The sequence below is a fragment of the Cibotium barometz genome, chromosome 63 (genome assembly GCF_041138505.1).
Source record: "Cibotium barometz isolate CiBa-2024 chromosome 63, ASM4113850v1, whole genome shotgun sequence".
Lineage (NCBI taxonomy): Eukaryota > Viridiplantae > Streptophyta > Polypodiopsida > Cyatheales > Cibotiaceae > Cibotium > Cibotium barometz.
Window position 1 is genome coordinate 9,874,453 of NC_141108.1, and position 22,494 is coordinate 9,896,946.

General features: G+C 40.2%; 1 protein-coding gene across 2 annotated transcripts in view; it reads left to right on the forward strand.

Annotated features, from left to right (window-relative positions):
* The first annotated feature begins 11,463 nt into the window (after window positions 1-11,463).
* Window positions 11,464-22,494, forward strand: part of LOC147603658 (CBL-interacting serine/threonine-protein kinase 24-like) — a 43,103-nt gene continuing 32,072 nt past the window's right edge. The window contains exons 1-2 of one of the 2 annotated variants that reach the window (XM_086795844.1): window positions 11,464-11,597; window positions 11,887-12,082. In XM_086795844.1, coding sequence (XP_086651970.1) covers window positions 11,924-12,082 — 159 coding nt within the window. In that variant the 5' untranslated portion in view covers window positions 11,464-11,597; window positions 11,887-11,923. Of the gene's footprint in view, window positions 11,767-11,886; window positions 12,083-22,494 lie in introns of both variants that reach the window. The other variant, XM_086795843.1, reaches the window with a different exon arrangement.

Below are 22,494 nucleotides of genomic sequence, written 5' to 3' on the forward strand. Positions count from 1 at the left end.
TTCAAGGCATTCTTGAGCATCATATCCATTATGTGAAACATCCCAAGACATCCAACCAATGTCCCCTCATGCACAATGTACCAAGTGTTCACACCTACGAGCATCCACTTGTCAATGCAACCCACATGTTTTGATCACATCCAAGTGTCCCACGACATGCCGAATCAAGTGTCATTTGGCTTCCATAGCCTCGACACACTTGCAATGTATCCAAGTTGTATGTCGGAGGAGCGCTTTATGCTTGCCGATCTCTCGGCCAAGCCTTCCCACCCTCGTACCTAGTCCGATTCTAGGCACAAGTTGGGGCCATGTCTTTACATCCAATGTACCTAATCCCCCACCATACCGCTTTACCTAGCAATCACGGCATGGTGGGTTCAATCCGTGCTCCCCCCGGGCCTCTCCTCCAATGTGCTCGATGTACCCTCACACACATACTAGATGCTATGAAATTGAAGTGAGAGTACAAAGTAAGGTATGATTCTCATCACACATCTCTTCACATCTATTCATCCCTTCATTCACATCTATCTGATTCTCATCACACATCTCTTCACCAATACACAAAATCACATCAAACCAACATCCAACCATCATGTGAATCAAAATCACATCAAATCACATCCAACCATCATGTGAATCAAAAGGCAAAAGATTTGCAAGAAATAGCTCCACACTTCAAGAAGTAGGCATAATATTCCATGCAAACACAAGATCTTCTCACCCATAGCAAGAGAAAAGCTATGATGATAGATGCATTTGCTCTTGACCAAGCATCATGTGCCAAGCATGGAAATATCCTTTCACACCAAACTTGTGTCCAAAAGCCTTCTTTACCCTCAATCAATCCAAGATTTTGCACACAATGGTTCAAAGCTTCCTCATTTTCATCTTTCATGAGCAAGGGAATGCCCTATTTTCATCCCAACTATACCATGCTCATGCCTCACCATTTTCACCAAAATCAACACCATTGACCATTCATATTCCTTCTCCCACACCTAAGTGAAGTATTCAACACCTACACATGCCCTAGGTATGGCTACATGATCAATGGTGAAGCAAACAAGGGCATAGCCTAATTGGCAGGCAAACGTGAAGCCTTCTTGCAACAACTGCTTGATCTTGCACCTTTGCCATCACCATTTTTTTATGAAAACACTAAAAGGTTTTGTTCGTCAAAAAGCTGACCCTTAGGGCATTATGGTAATGGGATGTCTTGTTCAAGAATCTCTTGTATACATAACATAACTTCTTAGTACGTCAGACCCAAATACGCCACGATTGTAGATACAAGAAGAGGATGATCGACTCGTTAGGGAAGAGCCTCAAGGACAAGACCTTCAAAGAACAATGGATCTGGCATTGTGAGAGAAGATTTATAAATTTTGTATCATGAACTCGTGTGCTATGGAGAAATGGATCAAGAGGTATAACTTAGCAAAGAGCAAAAGAGACCAAGATTGTTTGAATTTTAGAAAGAGTCGAACAACCCGAGCATTGCCATACCCATATTCACTCGCTCAACTTCTAGAATTTCCTTCTAGTAGATGGCTTCAGCAAACCATACAACAAGAAAAACACAGTGGCGAGGTTATAAGTGACAAAGAGGAGGAGCTTGCATATGGTTGTGATTACCATGTAATCAAGTTTTTATATGTACACAAGAAACCATAAGACATAGTCTTGTATAAGTATTCCTTTTTCATACAATTTCATGATTTTCTTTTGCTTGCAGTATTGCGAATTTGGTCCACGTTAGTCACACGATCATCACTTTTGAGTGGAGAGAATAGATAAGAGGAGAACAACATTTGATTATTGCGGTTTCAAGGCAAATTTCATGCAAGAAAATTGTTCAAGTGCAAGTGACCTAAATAGTGAAGTTGGCATGCTTGATTACTATGGGGAACGATACAAGACATTATCAAGGTTGGGTTCAAAAAGTTTTCTATGTTCATTTTCGATGTGAAGTGGTTCAAGGTGGTGACTCAGGGACCACAAGCAAGCATGCATAGAGATAAGAGAAGATTTATTTAAGTAGACTCCACAAAGATATGGTCAAACCAAAGAGACACATTTATGCTACCGGAGCATTGTGAGCAAGTTGTCTTCAAGGCAGACCCGAGAGATCATAGGTGGTTGTCTGTAATCCAAATTGATCCATATAGTAAACAAGTATTTGAAGATATGGAAATATCAGATGAAGTAAAGGTTAGAGAACCCACTCAAGAAGCATATATTGATCCAATTGAACAACTAGAAGAAGGATCAAATGAAGGTATAATAATTGAACAACTAGAACTTGAACCAGAAGCAAACACAATAGTTGATCTGGAATTCAAAGAAGAAATATAAGAATAACTTTTAACTAGAAGAAGGATCAAATGAAGGTATAATAATTGAGCAACTAGAACTTGAATCAGAAGCAAACACAATAATTAATCTCGAATTCGAAGAAGAAATAGAAGAACAGTAGTTAATCTAGAATTCGAAAAAGAAATAGAAGAACAACTTTCAACACAACCACCTCTAATGCCAGAAATAGAAGAGCATGATATGGATAAACTACCTTCTACTCCTACAACAAACAAGGTTCCACACATTGACGAAAATGGAGATGGAGAGGTATTTCTAGAAATAGATTTATTTGGAGCCATGGATCTAGATGAGGATGAGAAAGTTGATGATGAGCTATAACATCTTTTTTTTTGACAAGAAATATATATTTTTGTCATAGTTTTCTTGTTTGGGACCATTAATGCAAGCTTTGGCAGACACTTGTCATAATTTCTTGTAAATATTGCTACATATATCCTTGTATTTAGGATCATTAGCGTAAGCTTTGGCAAATAAATATTATCATATTAATTTTTTTATAAATATTGCTACATATGTCTTTGTATTTGTTTGAAAAGTAACTCAAAACTAGGTTGATTAGGATGATGAGAACTAAAAACACTTAAAGTTTTTCAAAAATCACACCAAACAAATCTTTTTTTAATGTTTTTCAGTGTAAACATTATCCTAGACACACATTTCGATGCTTCTTTTGACTTAAATATAGACAGTTATTTCGAAGGTCTTTTTGATGTTTATTTCGATAACGTGAGTACCGTCGAAGGCTAAAGATCTTGTAGTAGTGGCTCTCTCTCCGTTGATTTACACTACCATTAGCTATTCCTTTTAGTTGTTTTGCTTAGTTAGCCACCATCACCTCCTAGCTAGCACATAAAGTGTTCTTTATTAAAGCTTTAAAGCTTTATACTCACAAGCTTCAAAATCTTTAAACTCTAAAAGCCTTAAAAGCTTTAATGCTTCCCATTCACAAACTTTTAAATTTTTTCAAAGCCTTCTAAGGCTTAGATCTAAAGCCTTAGCTTAAGGCCAAAGCTTATAAAATTCATAAGATCCATCATAAAACCCTACAAAAGTTTACATTTAAAGTGCAAGGCTTTAAGCAAACTAAACATCCAGGATTACAAGAATAAGCAGAAATTTAAAGGATTACTTTTGGAGAAATCAAGGGTTCAAGGGCAATTTGAGCATTAAGGTTCTCCACCTTTCGAGCTTCTTCGATATCTTTTACCCAAGCTCACAAGCCCACTTACGGGCTTTTTGACACTTGAAGTTGTTGATTCTTACTCCGTAAAAATTGGGACAGCATATGACTTCATCAAATTCTTAGATATTGTTGTCTTGCTTACCAAAGTTATTATCAAGTTTTTTTAAATTTTTTATTTTCCTTCTCTATTCCTCATCATGACAAACCTACACCACCTTCTATTTCAAAGCAACTCCTATCTATTCAAGATTAATTAAATGAGGAACAGGCTAAGAGAATAGAATTAGAAGAACTAATCTCAAGCAAGAAACAAGCATGGAGTGCTATTAAACCTAAACTTGCCACCTAAACTTGCCATTCGACGTACCATCAAGGAGACAAGAGCAACAAAAAGGAAAGAGAATCAATCCTAAAACTTTCACCTTCTAGAATTTTGATGGTAAGAAGGATGCAAATATGGTGTTATCATGGATTAGCTAACTTGATGATTATTTTTCTAGGGAAGAAATTTCCAAGAAAAGGTTAAGTGTGCTGTAAAATTCATAAGATCCATCATTATGGTGGAATGCAATCAAGCAAGGATGAGAAAAGCTAAAAAGTTAGAAGAAGTTCCAAAAGCTAATCAAAATAATCATGGATTAGCTAACTTGATGATAGGATGATGAGAACTAAAAACACTTAAAGTTTTTCAAAAATCACACCAAACAAATCTTTTTTTAATGTTTTTCAGTGTAAACATTATCCTAGACACACATTTCGATGCTTCTTTTGACTTAAATATAGACAGTTATTTCGAAGGTCTTTTTGATGTTTATTTCGATAACGTGAGTACCGTCGAAGGCTAAAGATCTTGTAGTAGTGGCTCTCTCTCCGTTGATTTACTTTTAGTTGTTTTGCTTAGTTAGCCACCATCACCTCCTAGCTAGCACATAAAGTGTTCTTTATTAAAGCTTTAAAGCTTTATACTCACAAGCTTCAAAATCTTTAAACTCTAAAAGCCTTAAAAGCTTTAATGCTTCCCATTCACAAACTTTTAAATTTTTTCAAAGCCTTCTAAGGCTTAGATCTAAAGCCTTAGCTTAAGGCCAAAGCTTATAAAATTCATAAGATCCATCATAAAACCCTACAAAAGTTTACATTTAAAGTGCAAGGCTTTAAGCAAACTAAACATCCAGGATTACAAGAATAAGCAGAAATTTAAAGGATTACTTTTGGAGAAATCAAGGGTTCAAGGGCAATTTGAGCATTAAGGTTCTCCACCTTTCGGGCTTCTTCGATATCTTTTACCCAAGCTCACAAGCCCACTTACGGGCTTTTTGACACTTGAAGTTGTTGATTCTTACTCCGTAAAAATTGGGACAGCATATGACTTCATCAAATTCTTAGATATTGTTGTCTTGCTTACCAAAGTTATTATCAAGTTTTTTTACATTTTTTATTTTCCTTCTCTATTCCTCATCATGACAAACCTACACCACCTTCTATTTCAAAGCAACTCCTATCTATTCAAGATTAATTAAATGAGGAACAGGCTAAGAGAATAGAATTAGAAGAACTAATCTCAAGCAAGAAACAAGCATGGAGTGCTATTAAACCTAAACTTGCCACCTAAACTTGCCATTCGACGTACCATCAAGGAGACAAGAGCAACAAAAAGGAAAGAGAATCAATCCTAAAACTTTCACCTTCTAGAATTTTGATGGTAAGAAGGATGCAAATATGGTGTTATCATGGATTAGCTAACTTGATGATTATTTTTCTAGGGAAGAAATTTCCAAGAAAAGGTTAAGTGTGCTGTAAAATTCATAAGATCCATCATTATGGTGGAATGCAATCAAGCAAGGATGAGAAAAGCTAAAAAATTAGAAGAAGTTCCAAAAGCTAATCAAAATAATCATGGATTAGCTAACTTGATAATTATTTTTCTAGGGAAGAAATTTCCAAGAAAAGGTTAAGTGTGCTGTAAAATTCATAAGATCCATCATTATGGTGGAATGCAATCAAGCAAGGATGAGAAAAGCTAAAAAATTAGAAGAAGTTCCAAAAGCTAATCAAAAAGATTTTAATACCACCTCAATACAAAGCTAGAGTGCGACAACAATGGGACATGCTTCGCCAACTTGACAAAGAGACTATACAGGTATATGTGGACAAGTTTTGGCAAATTCTCATCCAACTTCAAGGCATTGAAAGAGTGAGATTGATGGACCTAAAGCATAACTTTATTGCTAGATTAAAGCCTGCTCTTAGAGAAAAATCAATATGTTTCAACCTTATTCTCTATCCACGGTAATTTCTTTGGCTTACAATTGTGAACGAAAGAATGGAGTTCCAAAGGACAACAAAACACCTCAATATTCTCTTACTAATAAAATTAAAAAGTTTGTTCCTTTTCGTAAGTTTGATAGCAAGCACACCAATGATACCAAGGGTGTTGTGTCTAACAACAACAACAATCGTGGTGCTAGTAACAACAACAATGGCGCAAAGAAGAAACAAGATTCTGTACCTAGAAATGTGATCTTCTACTACAACTGTCAAACAAAAGGTTAAATTTCACCCAACTACCCAAAGAAGAAGAAACAACAAGCTACAAAGGATGATGACTTCTCTCTCGAGCAAAAGGGCAATTTTGAGCATGAGAATATTTTTAATCATCTAGGTATGCCTAAACCTATTATAAAGAAAAGAGACTTAAGTCCATAGAGACTAATCCTGTAGTTAAGTTAGCTCCTAGATTTCATAGACGTTTCAAGATTATTGCCAAGATAAATGATAATGTATCTAAGTTGGAGCTACTCTCCAATTGGCATATAGACTTAAGTCCATAAAGACCAATCATGCAGTTAAGTGAGCTCCTAGATTTTATGGACCTTGCAAGATTATTTCCAAGATAAATGAAAATAAATTTAAGTTGGAGCTACCCTCCAATTGGCATATTCATAATTCTTTTCATGTTAGTCTTTTAGATGACCTCTATCTTATCATCCTATATTAGAAGAACCTCCTAAGTTGGTAGATGAAGAAGAAAATCTTGTACCTAAGTCTATCATTCACCATGAGACCATCATTACACGCACAAGTAACACTTAAGTATCTTGTGACTTTCAAGGACCATCCTATTAAAGATGCTAAATGGATGCTGGAAAAGTTCTTCCATTCTTACAAAAATCTCATCCATTCATACCATCCACACAATTGAGGTCAATTGCAACCTGAGCAAGAGGGAATGTTAGTTATAACCTAAATGGGGATACCCATTATTTTTATCATGTATATTTAGGGGATATTTTATTTTGGATACACCTTTTATTTATTTCATCTTCTAGGATTAATGTGTTTGATCAGTTATGTATCTTGGTATGATATAGTCAAAAGTAATGTGTTTAATCACCTTTTTATGCTGACTAATATTATTTTGGATGTAGGCGATGATTGAGTGGTGGATTATTTGTTAAACACGGGTGGAACATTTATTGGACCACAATGAGATATATGGAACACATGTGAACACCTATTATGGTTACATAGTTTGGCATTAATATTTTTGGAAGGCTAAGGTCTCAAACCTTTGTACATATATCAATTAGTATTTATACTTTTGGTAGGCCCAAGACTTGATATTTATAACTTACTACATTTTTGGAAGAGCTTTTATGCTCAAAAACTCAAAAAGCTATTATGCTTTATTTTTCGAGTTGTCTTTTTGAAAAGCAAGCTTTAATACATATAAATATAAGTGAGTGGTAGATGGACCACACTCATCCAGGGGAGATTCAACCCAACCTTGTGTCGATGGTGATCTCTTTCTTATTTTCAATCTCTCTTGTTTTTTTTTTATGTAAGGTTAATGATTTTAATTTGTTCCAAGTCTATGGTTTGCTCTAATTTTTGTGCTTGAGAAATTGAATTCTTATCTAAGTGTCATAAAGATCCTAACAATGTTACTCTTCTCTTCCTTACTTTTCCACATGCATCTTCATTGATGTTATTTTCATGCATATTGTCAGGCATAATTCCTTGTGGAATCCTTAGCGTCTAATCTATATCAAATCTTGGAATTCACATTATCAACTTATTAACAAAACACGAATCTAGCTGAACCTCCCAAAGCATTTTTTAGTTTAGACCTACAACTTGAGAGTCAATAAGCATTTAATGGCACACACATGATTTATTCCTACTATCAGATTTTTAATCCTAACTATTGTATTTATTATCTCATATTTTGATGAAGACTCATCTACACCTAACATAAAATTATGGTGCTAAATATCAAATAGAACCTTACTTAAAAGCATTTACAAGATTATGGTGTAAAAAATAACAAGACTATGGTGGTATCTCAAATCAAATCCTTTTTTGGAAACACAAGGAAAGTTAATGAGTTAAGATGCCCCTTTACGTACAAAAAAGTGATCTATAAACACACAAAAAGGGATTACTTTGGATGCAAAACTTTTTTTAAGAACTTAGCAAGTCTACAAGGATGTAATTGGCTATATGTTCCTCACTATAAAATATTGGTGCTTGTTCTTTCTTTGGTATAGATTACAACTATAGAGGAACAACCTGTACGAGAAATGAGAAGAAGTTATTTTCACACTTCAAAGTATGTGCCTACTTCTAAAGATCCCTTTATGCTTATACATCAAATAATCACCATCGCATGTGTGATTGTGTGACAGCTTAGCTCCCCAAAAAAGAAGCCACATTGTATGCAAAGAATGTTGTTAAAGTAGTTCAAACACTTGGAGACAAAGAGGTATTGTAGCAAATTCCAAACAATGTGCATCATAAGAAAATGCTTTTTAAAGCACAAATAGGAATTGTCATGAGCTGCCAAAAAATTTCAAATGTGAATATTTGTGGGAGTGGGTCAATTTAGGAGGATAGGATTGTTGATCCCATGTCACTTGTAAAGTAGAGAACAAAGTATTATATCCTTAAATGTATAATAAAATAGAGGTATAATACGCCTTTGAATTTTTCCAAGGCATGTAGCTTGCTTGGTTAAGGCGTCAAGGTCCCAAGTTGGTGGTGTTAGGTTGAATTTTTCCAAGGCATGTAGCTTGCTTGGTTAAGGCATCAAGGTCCCAAGTTGGTGTTAGGTTTAAGCGAGACTAGCTGTAGTGCGGACACACTATGTATAGGGTGGCACATGGGGGGGGATGGGAGGACGTGCCCACGTGTGAGTGAGTGTAGGTTTAGAAAACTCTTTGTTTTTATAAAAAGGGCAAGATGATGAATACCAAAATTAAATATGTTTATAATGATGTGAAGATCCAATACTAGATTTCACTCACTACATAAGCTTTTCTCGGTACAAAGGCCAATAATTGAGGATTGATCTATCAAAAGGAATGAAGTTCAACTTTACCATTCAATGTGTGTACCTAATTCCATAGGATCATTTATGCTTGTGCATTAAATAAATATTGTTAAAGTATATATAGCAAAAGTATGCCTATGATAACTAAGCACTAAAAAAACAAAATCCAATTTGGTCAAAGCAATATGTGGGTGCAAAGGAAGTTGTTGAATAGTCCAAATACTTGGAGATGAAGAAATAGGGTAATAAATTCAAGATAACATTCATCCTTGCAAAATGTCTTCCATAGCATGAGTGGGATCTTCTACCAAAGCTACTAGAAATGCCACAAGTGGATGCCTCTATGAGTGGGCCACTTGGGAGGTAGCCAAGTTAATCCCACAACAATTGAGAAGTAGAAACAAAGCACCATGTCTTATGAGACTCATGATGTATTGATTCACTTTGGTAATATTTTAAAATTTTGTCACACTTTTCAAGCGAAGAGGAGATTAACAACAAACGATTCTCAAGGATCACATGTATTCAAGACTTTTGAATTACATTAGAGACACAAATGTGTGTGTGCACGCATGCATGCACACACACACACACACACATTTTGAATTAGATTTGAGACACACAAACGTGTGTGCATGCATGTGCGCATCATGAACACGCACACACATGCACAAGCGTACTCGCATGCGCACGCACACACATAATACACAGATCTCCTCCTCTCCTATATACACTACCCCCTTAATTTTAAGCATATCCAATAATCACTAAGCTTGCTAGACTACCCCATGCATATTACTAGTTGACAAAGCTAAAAAAAGGAGCATAAATTAATTAAACCATGCACCAACTAAACTACTAGCTAGTATAGCCCCTCCACTTACTCAAGATGTTGTTGGATCAAACACTAAGACACACACACCTTGAATGAGAATAAACATGCTATGTTTATTTTCCATCACTTTGCGAGAAAAACTACCAACTTAATTGACCCCCCCTCCTCCACCCTCCCTTCAAATGGCACTACCCACGATGACAGGTAGCATGTTGATGCTTTAAATAGAACAAAAGCTCAAGAGAGAAGCATCGTGTCCTACTCCACCACCTTACTTCTACCCTCACTTATGAGAAACTCCATGGCCTTCTTACATGCGTTGTTTGGCTGCAGGTAACATGACTTCTTTCTCATTTAGATCTTCAAAGGCGAAAACTTCTCATCTAAGACTTGTACTCTTTGCTCTAATACCCAATAATAAAATGTTAATTATTCTTTTCTATGCCCCTTTATTTTTGAAATGCCTATGTTTTCTCTCTCTCTCTCTCTCTCTCTCTCTCTCTCTCTCTCTCACACACACACACACACACACACACACACACACACACACACACAGAGTTTAGGGGAGAGAGAGAGAGAGAGAGAGTTTAGGGGAGAGAGAGAGAGAGAGAGATTATTTGCCAAAACACATACTTCATATAGTTTTAGAGTAAATTTGAGTGATTTATATAGCGATGTTTGTACTATCCACTTGTTAAAAGTTTAGTCCTTTCTACCTTTCATCCCTTAGCTAGAGTAAGCTACTAGGATTCAATGTGGCAAGAGAGTGACACTTTTGCCAATAGTTCACGAAGTCAACTATACAATCAATGTCCCCTCTTTCTCTACCTATTTTCTTCTTTCTGTCAACTTTATCGTCATTCTAGCTAATTATTATAAAAAGAGACCAACAAGAATGAATAATAAGATCTCAAAGATTTATCGAAAGGGTATTTTTTCCTAATGTGTTTTGCCATTATTTTTTCTTTCACCATTACTTCATTTATGGAATCAACATTTTCTTTCTTCATCTCCATATTTATGTATATATGGGAAGAGTAATGATCATGCAGCTAGGCTTGCCTTAGCTAGAGGGAAGATAATTCTTTCGTTGTAATTGTAAGGACACACACATGTGCATATGCAACTTTAGGTTATTCCCTTTGGTGTAACTAGTCAAAAACCTAAAGCATAATTTTCATAGCTTTTATGCTATGTTGACTCCTTGAAGGACATGAACTATGCCGACTCCTTGAAGGACATGATACTTATGAAAAGGCAGTCAATTGGAACGCATGCTGCTAATTTTCATAGTTTTTATGCTTTGCCGACTCTTTGAAGGACATGATAATTATGAAAAGGCAGTCAATTGGAACACATGCTGCTAACTTATGAGAATTGATGCTTGGGAGGTGTGTACATAAGATAAAAGATGTGTGATGAGTTGTGCTACTAGGAGGTTGTTGTGGGCATTCAACCACCCTTTATATTGGGCCCATCCTCACCGTAGGCAAGGATGAACGAAGAGTCTTGTATGCTTAAGGCCCATGTTAAGTGAATGAAGGATATGAAAAAGCATGATGTTAGTGAAAGGGGCATTCCATGAAGACACATGCGATGATAAAGTTCGAGATTTGATGATGATACTAGTAAACGACCCACGGCTCCGCTCGCTTTCTGAAGGTTCCCCTCCCTCTCTCCCCAAACCTATGCCAAAGCTCTTTCTTTCTCTCCCGAACCTACTATGTGTGCCAAAGCTCTTTCTTTCTCTCCCGAACCTACTACGTGTAAGGCACGGGAATAGTGAAAATGAAGAATAGATATAGATATGAGCTAAAGGAGGGACAAGAGAGATGCTTTGGGGAGTTGGAAGGTTATTGAGACTGGTGAGTTGAACAATTGGCGGGTTCTGTGTTGGGGGTGGATATTAGCTATTTGCTTGTGCGACCCGCGAGACCATCGCCCATTTCCTGATCTACGTATTACCTTGTTGAGATCACACTCGTTGCCTGCCCGACGCTGTAGTTTTCCGTTGGGCGTTGAGCCTGTGACCTGGTAGTGGCCACTAGGATGCTCATCCTTGTTATTTTGTCTGTTGGGCGATGGCTTTTTGACCTAGAATGCCCATCTTTTTCACAGCTAGGAAACCCTAATATCCGAAGCTTTTGATTACAGTGGGAGAGAGACAGACAGATAGAGAGGTAAAAGAGCCATGGTGGTGCGCAAGGTGGGAAAGTATGAAGTTGGCCGTACAATCGGAGAGGGCACCTTTGCCAAGGTGAAGTTCGCGCAAAATTCAGAGACCGGTGAAAGTGTCGCCATGAAAATTCTGGACAAAGAAGCCATCCTTAAGCATAAAATGGTAGACCAGGTGCATTTTTCGTCCCTACCCATGCTCCATGTATGTGCATTTTTCGTCCCTGCCCATGGCTCATGTATGTGCATTGATTGATCTAAGCATGCACAATGCAAGAACTGTTGAATTCTGTGTACTCGACATTTTTCATTGAGGATCTTACAGCTCAATACTGTGCAAACAAGTTTAAATATTCTAGTAATCTTTTTGGTTATATTGGGCCTTATTTGTTTTGCCTGGCTTCAAAAGTTGTTGTCCAAGCTTCATTGATATGAAAGGAAGGGGTCTCGAGGTGCTTCGAGACTCTTCAAGAGTTAAATCTTATGTGTACAAGCTTAAAGGCTCTTTGCGAGTTCCATGCCAGCTCAAGGTAATGATCTTCACCATTGACATTTGTGTATAACCATGCAAGAAGTCATAGAGACAAGCTCTTTTGAGGACTAAGACTAGGAAAGCTTTATAAAGCTTGGCCCAACTAACATTAAGTTGAACAGTCCCATTCTCTTGTGGGCTGGCATGAAGCAAAAAGGTCGTTGCTGTACAGTCTCCATGAGGGTTTGTGTCAAATGAACCCTAGGCATGGTATATAATTGAGTCTGTTCTAGATCCCATTGCCACGAGGGGAATGCTTCCATAGGAGTTTTAGTGAGACTAAACCCGAGACCCGACTATAGACTATCCTCTTTCTCTCTAAAGACAGCCAACCTCTAATGGGGTGAATGGGGCTTCCCAAGCATGTAAGAGAGTTCCACCTGTACTCCATGAGTCAGCCGTCATGAGAGTTTAGGAAGGCCACTTGTGATGTGGATTTGATAGGTAGAGCTTAAAGCATACACTTCATGAGTTTTGAGTGATGCTGCAAGGTGGGTTTAGTTCCACGGAGGCATTTGGTGCTCCATAGGTGGAGGAAATCCATTTGTCTAATGGGGTGCACACAATGGGCATAGGGTGGGAGAGTTACCTCCTAGTGTGTGGAAGTAAACCTCTTGCTGAGGGGGTTCTGTGTATGTCTTCAGGAATTCGTAGGACAACAGATTGGACACACAATGGACTGGGATTAGAGTTGTATACTTGGCCCAAGGTTAGAGTGAAGGTTAAACGTTTGGTTAAATCAAATTTCTTGCTTTTTGTGAGAAATGTCTTATGTAGTCCCAGAGATTCAATCAGTTGCGTCCTGATAGGATAGTTGTGAGAACTCGTTCATAGGGTATCTTTGATTTCGGGACTTGTTATATTGTCCTGGGGAGTCTCGGAGCATCATTAAGATTCCAGTAACTAGTGACACGAGGAAGCTATTGTGAAAAGCTTCCCTTAAGTTCACACCCAATTTGGTGGGGTGAAGAGTAGCTTGGACCAGTTTGTCTGTGACAATTGGTTGAGATTGGCTACTTATGATTTGCATTTGGAAAGTAGGCAAAGTCCAAAAGTGCTTATTGCCTTCATTATGGATTGCTCTGGAAATGCACAAGGACTAGGAGTAGTCAGGCTTTTTTGGCCAGGATGTGAATCTTATTTGGGAGAATGTTCGTTCTCCGTGAAAGTTACAATCCCATGGATATTCTAAACACAAAACACAAGTGATTAGTACAAACCCCCTAAGAGGGGTGCATGCTAGCTCACCTCCCAACTGTAGATTCTATGCTTCGAATCACCCCCTGAGCCAGGGGCTAAGGTCTAACTCCTACAAATCCATGCCAATCTGTCCCATACAGACCTTTGGCATGCCAATCTCTGCTCTGCCACATGCGTGGCCAGCGTGTTGGTCGAACTCTGACCAATAGTGAGGTTATAACAATAATCGAGGGCCCCTGTTGCTGCAACCGACAGGCACTCCTCATGATGGTTGCGAGACATGCAAAGGTAGTGCCCCCACTCCTTTGAATAAAATAAAACTTATTGAAGTCTTTTAAAATTCCCAGCACTCCTATGGCTACCAACTGAGCTACCTCCCAGCTCCCAACCCTGAAATCTGGTAGTTAGTGTACCACCTATTCATGCATATACCCTTCAACACTCCAATGCTCGATTAACCTTCAATGCTCAGGGTAATCACCATCAAAAACAGAAACAAACACAAAATCAAACAACCAATCAGTGGATTTTCACTTCAACCAGGCTAATCAAAGACACTAGAAAATGAATAGAGTGGAGGACCCTTATATAGTGGCCACCACTGCTACAAATAACCATCGTGCTATAAATAGTTAGTACACATGGATTTATTAATAATAACCTTAGCCGCCGGTATTAGCATGCTTTCTCCTAATCCCGAGGCTCCCCTAACCTTGTTGGATTAGGCCACTATTCCCGGGGATTAGCACTAGGTACGTAACATACATCCCCTCCTCAGACGTTTTCACTCTTGGAAACAAAATCTATCTAAGAAAGAAAACTGGGAAACCTAGACCAGCAATTGTCTCCCAAGTTGAGTCCTCCTTTTTCCTATCTTTCCACTTAATTTTATACATAGGGGTCAACTTATGTCTAAGTTGCCTTTCCCTGAAATCAAACATTGTTTCTGGTTCATGCGGAGCATAAGACAAGTTCTCAACCTCAACAAGCTCCGGAGGAGTCACAATGCTATCCTCAACTTCTCTTTTAGTCTACTGACATGAAAGACTAGACTTCTCGAGGAATCGCTTTTGTCCCACACGTGAATGAAGGAGTCAACCTCTAGCTATATATAAAAAAACGCCATACTACTTTTTTCTTTTAAAAAAACAGGTGTCTTCTTGCTGTAGAACCCCAGCAGTAGCTATAGTTGTTCTATTTTAGGAGCTTTCTCTTAAAAAAAAACAACACGCATGCGCGCATATATATATTTATATCAAAAGTAGCTATAGTCATCCTATTTTAGGAGGTTTCTCTAAAAAAGAACAACATGCATGCGTGCATATATATATATATATATATATATATGTATGTATGTATGTATGTATGTATGTATGTATGTATGTATGTATGTGTGTGTGTGTGTGTGTGTGTGTGTGTGTGTGTGTGTGTGTGTGTGGAGAGAGAGAGAGAGATCATTGATAATAGCAACTTGTGCTTTTCTCTTCTTGGCGGGGCTTGAGGAAGAAGGCTAACATAATCTTGTATTAGTGATTCGCCATTTCACTTTGCTTCCACATTGGTCAAATGTAACCCTTGTTCAGAGTTCTTTCTCCTCTTGGATTTTTGAGAAAGAATCGGCATAAAATTATCTCCATCTTCTACAAGGATGCCGGTTTGCTCAAACACATAAACTGCACTCCACCTTCTTAAGAACAGGCAACGCCTAGCAATCCTTGTGTCCAGTCCATATCCGAACACCTGCGCACATTATGTGAAACTGATCCTGACAAGTGGGAATAGACTCCGTTGGACACCCACACGCGTAATAGCACAACTTAATATCACAATTTGAAATGGACAACTTAATAACAACTGGAATTTGAAATGAAATGAAATGAAATAGATGGACAACAGCACCGGAACGGGCCGACCCCCCCCCCCCCCCCCCCTCTCAATATATGATATATTTATTGGGAGTATTTAACAAATACAATGCTCCATGGGTTCAAAGAACCAGATGATATCCATGTACAAATGAATACAGTACCAAGCAAGAAGTTCGAAGTCGACGTTCGAAGCAGAGCGACCACTTGAGTGGTCCAGTCTCTACGGTCTTGTGCCTTCATTGGACTCCGCGGAGAGCGCCCCACTGGTGTTCCAGGACCACGTACAAACAGGCGCTCCCGTACTAACGCCTGGCTCTCCCGATCTCAGCACCTTTGGACCGTGGTTCTCCAAGAGCTTGGACTACCCGGCACCGAACGGGTGTTGCCGTGGAGAGAATCCCTTATCAGATTTACCACAAAGTTCTTTACTTAAATCTGAAATTCACTTACTTGTAGATTGCAGATGGTAGACCAATACTCATGGTGTCTGTGTGCAGCTACTTGAGTGGGACACCAAGGTACGGCAGCATGTCGTGAGGAGTAGTTGCCTGGGGGAAAGTATAACCTCCTGAAGAAAGGAGATGCCGCCTATGTAAAGGTGGCACACCCGCTTGCAAAGGAAAACAACCACCTGTTGTGCAGGACACAGCCACCTTCTGTGGAGGAGGAGTTGCCTAGCTGTAGGAGCACAACCACCAACTGAAGGAACAGTAGCCACCTTCTTGTGGGGAAGGAAGAGGAGTAGTAGCCGCCACTTTGAAGAGAAGCCGCCTGCAAAGGAGATGAAGCGCACAGTCGACAGCCGCCTGCTGAAGCTGGAGCGCAACCTGCTGTGGTGGTGGACACACTGCCGGCTGCTGTGGTAGGCAGCGCAGCCTGTTTGGCTGCCTGTCTGGAGGCACATACACAGCTGCCTGCTGTGGTAGGCAGCGCAGCCTGTTTGGCTGCCTGTCTGGAGGTGCACACACAGCCACCTGCTGTGGTAGTGCAGCCTGTACAAGAGGGGCAGCAGCCACTGTGTAGAGGAAGTAGCCGCTTGTATGGGAGGAGATGCCTGGCTGCAGCCTGAAGAGGCGTGGAGGAAACAGAGTCGCCGGCTGCTGAGGTGGTGGAGATGGAAGCGCACGATTTTTTTGTGTCTTGAGGTGGTCGTGGTGCTTTCTTTTGTAGAGGTAGGAGAGAAGTAAACGATTAGAGCTGGCTGGCTCCCCATGTTTGCATGTGGGCGGCCTGCTCTATGGTGGTGTGGGTAGGTGACCATGCACCCACCCCCCCACACACACACAAGTTAAGTGTGGCTCCCCACCTTGGCCCCTAAGTGGGTGCCCACTTTTAAGTGAATGTGAACATATAACCTTATAAAATGAAAGGTTAGAGAATAAAGTATTAAACCAACATGTGCAATATACTTACCACCTGTTCACACGCATCAAAACTCGTCAGAAGACAGAGCAAACTTCACGACTCACTGGCAGGCGTCCCCGCTCAGTAAGTGACACGTCAAGCAGGCAAACACAAAAATACAAGTCATGCGAAAATAGTTTAAAACATGCAAAACATGAGCGCATGTGTAAACAGTATCATGGACATATCTCCCGTTCATGGAACAAGTACAAAATATCTGTCGGGCACAAAAATGGCACGACATAAAACATAAATCCTGGTCTTCCTATGGAGTGATAGTCCCATAGGTAAGACACAGTTCCAGGCATGAGCCTCCCTATGGAGTGACAATCCCATAGGCAAGACGGGGCACGAATACTGGCTCTTCCATGGCGTGACAATCCCATGGATAGAACACAGTCGAGGTCATACACGGGTGGCACCAGTCTGGCTCCCGTCCATACGACACCTTCCTGCTAACACACGGGTGGCACCAGTCTAGTCTGGCTCCCGTCCATGTCAAGCAAAAATACTGGCCTCTTCACATGAGACACGGGCCTGGCCTCAAGTGAACGAGACAAAAACTGGAGATGGACCAAATGGTCGGCCAATTGGTGACATCCCCCCGGGCTTCTAAAGAGTTGTCCTCAACTGAAAAGCCTGAAGATATGCTTGCAACAACTGTGGGTAGTCAACAAAATAATCCTCATTTACCCACTTTGCATCAATAGGCAGATAAGTTTTAAACTTCACAAGGTATCTCCTGGAAAGCTTTCTTGCAGGTAGCTTTCTCTCCTTGTGAAAAACAATCTGTTCTGGCTGGAGGATCTTCTCAAGCTCATCAATCTCTAGCGGATCGTCCTGACAGGCTCGTCAGGATCTGGCCCCACATATTTCAGAAATAGACTAACATGAAATGCATTGTGAATCTTCCAGTGACTAGGTAAAGCAAGCCTGTATGACACTTCATTGATCTTCTGAATCACCTTGAAGGGTCCATAATAGCGAGGAGAAAGCTTAGGATATGATCCTTCTCGTCCTGGCCTCTTCCGAAGCCTAGCCTTCTCAAATTTCAGCAAACCCCAATCACCTTCTTTGACTTGCATGTCCCTTCTATGCTTGTCAGCAGCCATTTTATGCTTATCTTGTGACCTTGCAATGGCTGTCCGCACCTGAGCAAAGGCTACTTCCAAGTCAAGAACATATTCAACAGTTGCAAAAATCTCATCCTTTGTACGAAGGATGGGTGGCAATACCACTCTGCCATAAATGATCTCAAACGGAGCCTTTCCCGTGGAGGCATGGATCGTATTGTTGTAGGCAAACTCAACAAGTGGAAGATACTTCTCCCATGCAGTCTTTTGATCTGCCACATAACATTTCAATAAATCCAACACGGCTGAATTTGTAGCTTCACTTTGGCCATCCGTTTGGGGATGATAAGCTGATGAAAACTCAAGTTTAGTACCCATATTATCAAATAAAGCCCTCCAAAAGAGGCTTGTAGTTTTGGGATCTCTATCCCCAACAATGGATTTAGGCATACCATGATGCTTGAAAATATTAGCAAGAAAAAGCTTTACCATGTGATCAACTTTAATGGTTTTCTTGACGGGCAAGAAATGAGCTTGCTTGCTAAACCTGTCCACAATGGTCCAAATAGCATCATTCCCATGCTGGGATCTAGGTAATTCCATAATAAAATCCATAGTAATACTTTCCCAAGGTTGCGAGGAAATTGGCAATGGCTGAAGCAAACCTGGAGGTTTTTGCCGGTCAAATTTCACCTTTTGGCAAGTAATACATGCACGCACATAAGCCTCAATGTCTTTACGCATGCTTGGCCAAAAGAAATCTCTCTCAATAATGCGTGTAGTAGGCATGATACCTCTATGACCAGCATAAGGTGGAGCGTGACATTCCTCCATAACCTTTGGACGCAAATCCTTCACCACACATAGGCAATTATCCTTCATAAGATAACCCTCGTTGATAACATAAGAGGCATGTGAATGACCAGCCATCAAATCAGTCCATATATGGCAAAAATCAGCATCCAAATGATACAAATCTGGCATAGCAGATAAGTCGCCATGAGAGGCCACTGAGACTGCAGCTACATAAGGCCTCCTGGATAATGCATCGGCCACCACATTTTTCTTTCCTGGAGTATGCACAATCTGAAAATGAAACATGGAAAGAAAGTTTGCCATTCTCATCTGCTTCTCTGAAAGCTTTGTTTGAGATAGAAAGTATCTCAAGCTTTGATGATTGGTTTTGACTACAAATTCAGCCCCAAGAAGATAATGTTTCCAGATCTTTAAGGCATGAATTACAGCCAAGAGCTCTTTCTCATAGATATCCATATGAAGCTCAGCATCATGCAAACGACGGCTCTCGTATGCAACTGCATGCCCTTCTTGATTTAGGATAGCTCCTATACAATCACCACAAGCATCACATTCAACTACGAATGACTTGTGCCAGTCAGGAACAATCAAAACTGGACCACATATGATAGCATGCTTGAGCTGCAAGAAAGCATCCTGTTCTTTTGAAGTCCATTTGAAAGTGGTTTTCTTCTTTGTGAGATCATGTAGAGGGGTGGCTATCATAGCAAAATGCCTTATGAAACGCCTATAATACGAACATAATCCCAAAAAACTACGTACTTGATGTACGTTTTGCAATTCGGACCAATTTGGACCCAGATAATGTATCTCTGAAAGCAAGAACTCACTTTTCTTGGCATTAATGAAAAGTTTACGCTTCCGCAACACTTCGAACATTGTGACTAGATGAGTTCCGTGTTCCTGCTCATTCTTGGAGAAAACCAAGATATCATCAAAGAATACTCGTGCGAATTTGCGATGGGATTGGAATATCCTATCCATCATATGATTAAACGTAGCAGGAGCATTGGTGAGACCAAAAGGCATTACCAAAAATTCATATAATCCAAAGGCTGTCCTGAATGCAGTTTTATGGACATCTTGTGGCACCACTCATATTTGGTGATAACCACTCTTCAAATCAAGTCGGCTAAAATAAGCCGAACCATCAAGCTTATCCAAAATGTCGTCAATACGCAGAATTGGGAATCTGTTCTTGATGGTAAGCTTGTTTAAAGCTCTATAGTCCACACACATGCGGAATGATCCGTCCTTCAGAAGCACAGGAGAGCAATAAGGTGAGGAACTGGGCTGAACCAAACCTTTCTCTATTGATATCTTCTTGTTGTGCAGCACTCACTCGGTATGCGGGTTTGTTGGGTGGAGAACTACCTGGCGCAAGATCTATGCGATGATCTTCGGGCCTTTGGGGAGGTAATTCACCTGGTAGTGTATCAGCAAAACAGTCGTTGAATGCATGAAGAAAATTCAGCCTATCATTAGTCATAGCATCCACATTTTGATGATTTAGCACAAGGCTATCACGAACAAAAACCAAGTACGCAGAAAGACTCTTTTTGATTGCTTTATTAATTTGGATGTGTGATACAAGTGGGATGGAATCCCCTTCTTTGCCAGCATCAATAAAATGCATGCGGCCTTTATGCATAAAAGAAATCATATTGGTCTTGTACTCTTTGCGGGGCTCAAGCCTATGATGCCATGGCTTGTCCAACAATACATCACATCCATTTAGTGGTGCAACTAGGAAATGTTCATTATCAAGGTAGCCCTGGATATGTATACGCAACTTCCCTATCAATGGGGTAACCTGCACCTCTTTACCAACAAATGCAGCTTCGGCTTCAATCTGAGGTCCCATGTTCTCAACCTCAATACCCAATGCAGCTGCCGTTTGCATAGAGATGAAGTTATCGGTTGCACAGTCATCAAACATGAATAAGGCGGGCGGATCCTTGATTTGTCCCCAAGCCTTGCATATCATTCGCTCTTTTGCATCATGTTCAGTGTTTCCCTGCACATCGGGAACTGCATGTACATTAGCCTTGGTCTGCTTGTCCTCGTGCTTTGGTTTGCGGTCAGGGCATTGTCGAAACATGTGGTCGTTGCTACCACAAGAAAAACATTTTCCCTCCTTGGCATATTGCTCTCTTTGCTTCGGGGTCAAGCCGAATTTGTTCTTCTTTGGGCCCTGATCTTTAGATGTGGTATTTTTGGCTTTACCACCCTTGTGGGTCTCTCGGAAGTTCTTTTTAGGTGGCTGTCCACCTTTTTGCAGATTTGGGACAGCCTTGTTTTTCCCCTTTGAACCGCCTTGATCCTGCTTAATTTTGAGCACCAATTGCTCCGTATAGCAAGAGCAGAAGCTGTGAGTTGTTGCAAAGTATGTTTCGGGTGCAATTCAATGCCCGAACGATATGCTGGTTGCAGTCCAGAGCGAAACTTCCTCTTTCTTTTATCCTCCGTGATTTGCATAAAAGGAGTTACTTTCAGCAACACTTTCCAGAACTTGTTGACATACTGTGGCACGCTTTCATTATCTCTTTGCTCAAGTCTGTCCCACTTTTGAGTGAGAGTTTGCTCCGCATTTGGTGGCAAAAATTGAGCATAGAATCTGTCCTTAAACTCCTTCCAGGTGCCAATGGGGTCCTTGGTGATCTTTTCAGTGATCCACCAATGAGCAGCGGTCCCTTTCAAAAACATGCTAGCATGGCGTACTTTAGACTTCTCAGTGAAGTCCTCATCGCTAAAAGCAATGTCAATTTGTGTCACAAATGCTAACACTTTGGAAGCATCATCATGCTCTCCATGAAAAACATCAAACTTAACAGATTTGTCACCTGCTTTAAATTCCTTGAGCTTTCTGGCATGAGGCTCATGCTCTTCTCTTTTTCTTTTCCCCTTTTTCAACAGGGCAGCCCTATCTGCATGGGCTCCATGGGCCATCATAGAAGTTTCATGAGGCACGGTGGCATGTGCTCTTGAGAATCAGATGCATGTGACTTTCCTGCATAAGGCAATGTCTCTCCATGAGACAACTCAGAAGGCAAAGCTCTTTTAGTGGGAGACCTGTCACCCCTACCATGGGATACATATCTTGAATGCATGTGACTTTCATGCCCTCCATGAGAACTAGCATACCTATACTTGTCAGGTTTTGTGTCTTGTGGAGAAGATGCATGACAAGAGGTGACTGTCACCTCTTCCTTTTGCATAAAAGACCTCAACCTTTGAGATGCGGGATCTCCATGCTTCAAGCGAGGTGGATTTCTGAATTTCAGCTCTCCATCGTCCCCCTCTTTGATGTCACCTTTGCGGAGGAGGTAGGCAAGTGCCAACTCCCTTGGCTTCTTGCCCACTTTCCGTGCCATGGACTCAAAAGTCACATCTACCATTGCATCGGCTTTCCTTGCTTCAATGGCACTTTGCACATGGGGATCTTCATGCAAAAATTTTAGTTCTTGCTCTTGTGCCTGCAAAAGCTTTCTCATATGTTCCAATTCAGTCCTCATTGCATCAGGCTCTTCTTCTAGCATGACTGTCTTTCCTCGAGACAGTTGACCCTTTGATTCACTATCATTAACCCTTTCAAGGGGCTTGTGCCTTCCTTGCAGAGCATCAGAACCACGAGAGGCACTAGATGGACCCCTCGAATCAGGCACTTCCAAAGGGTTGCCTTGGCTGTCCATTG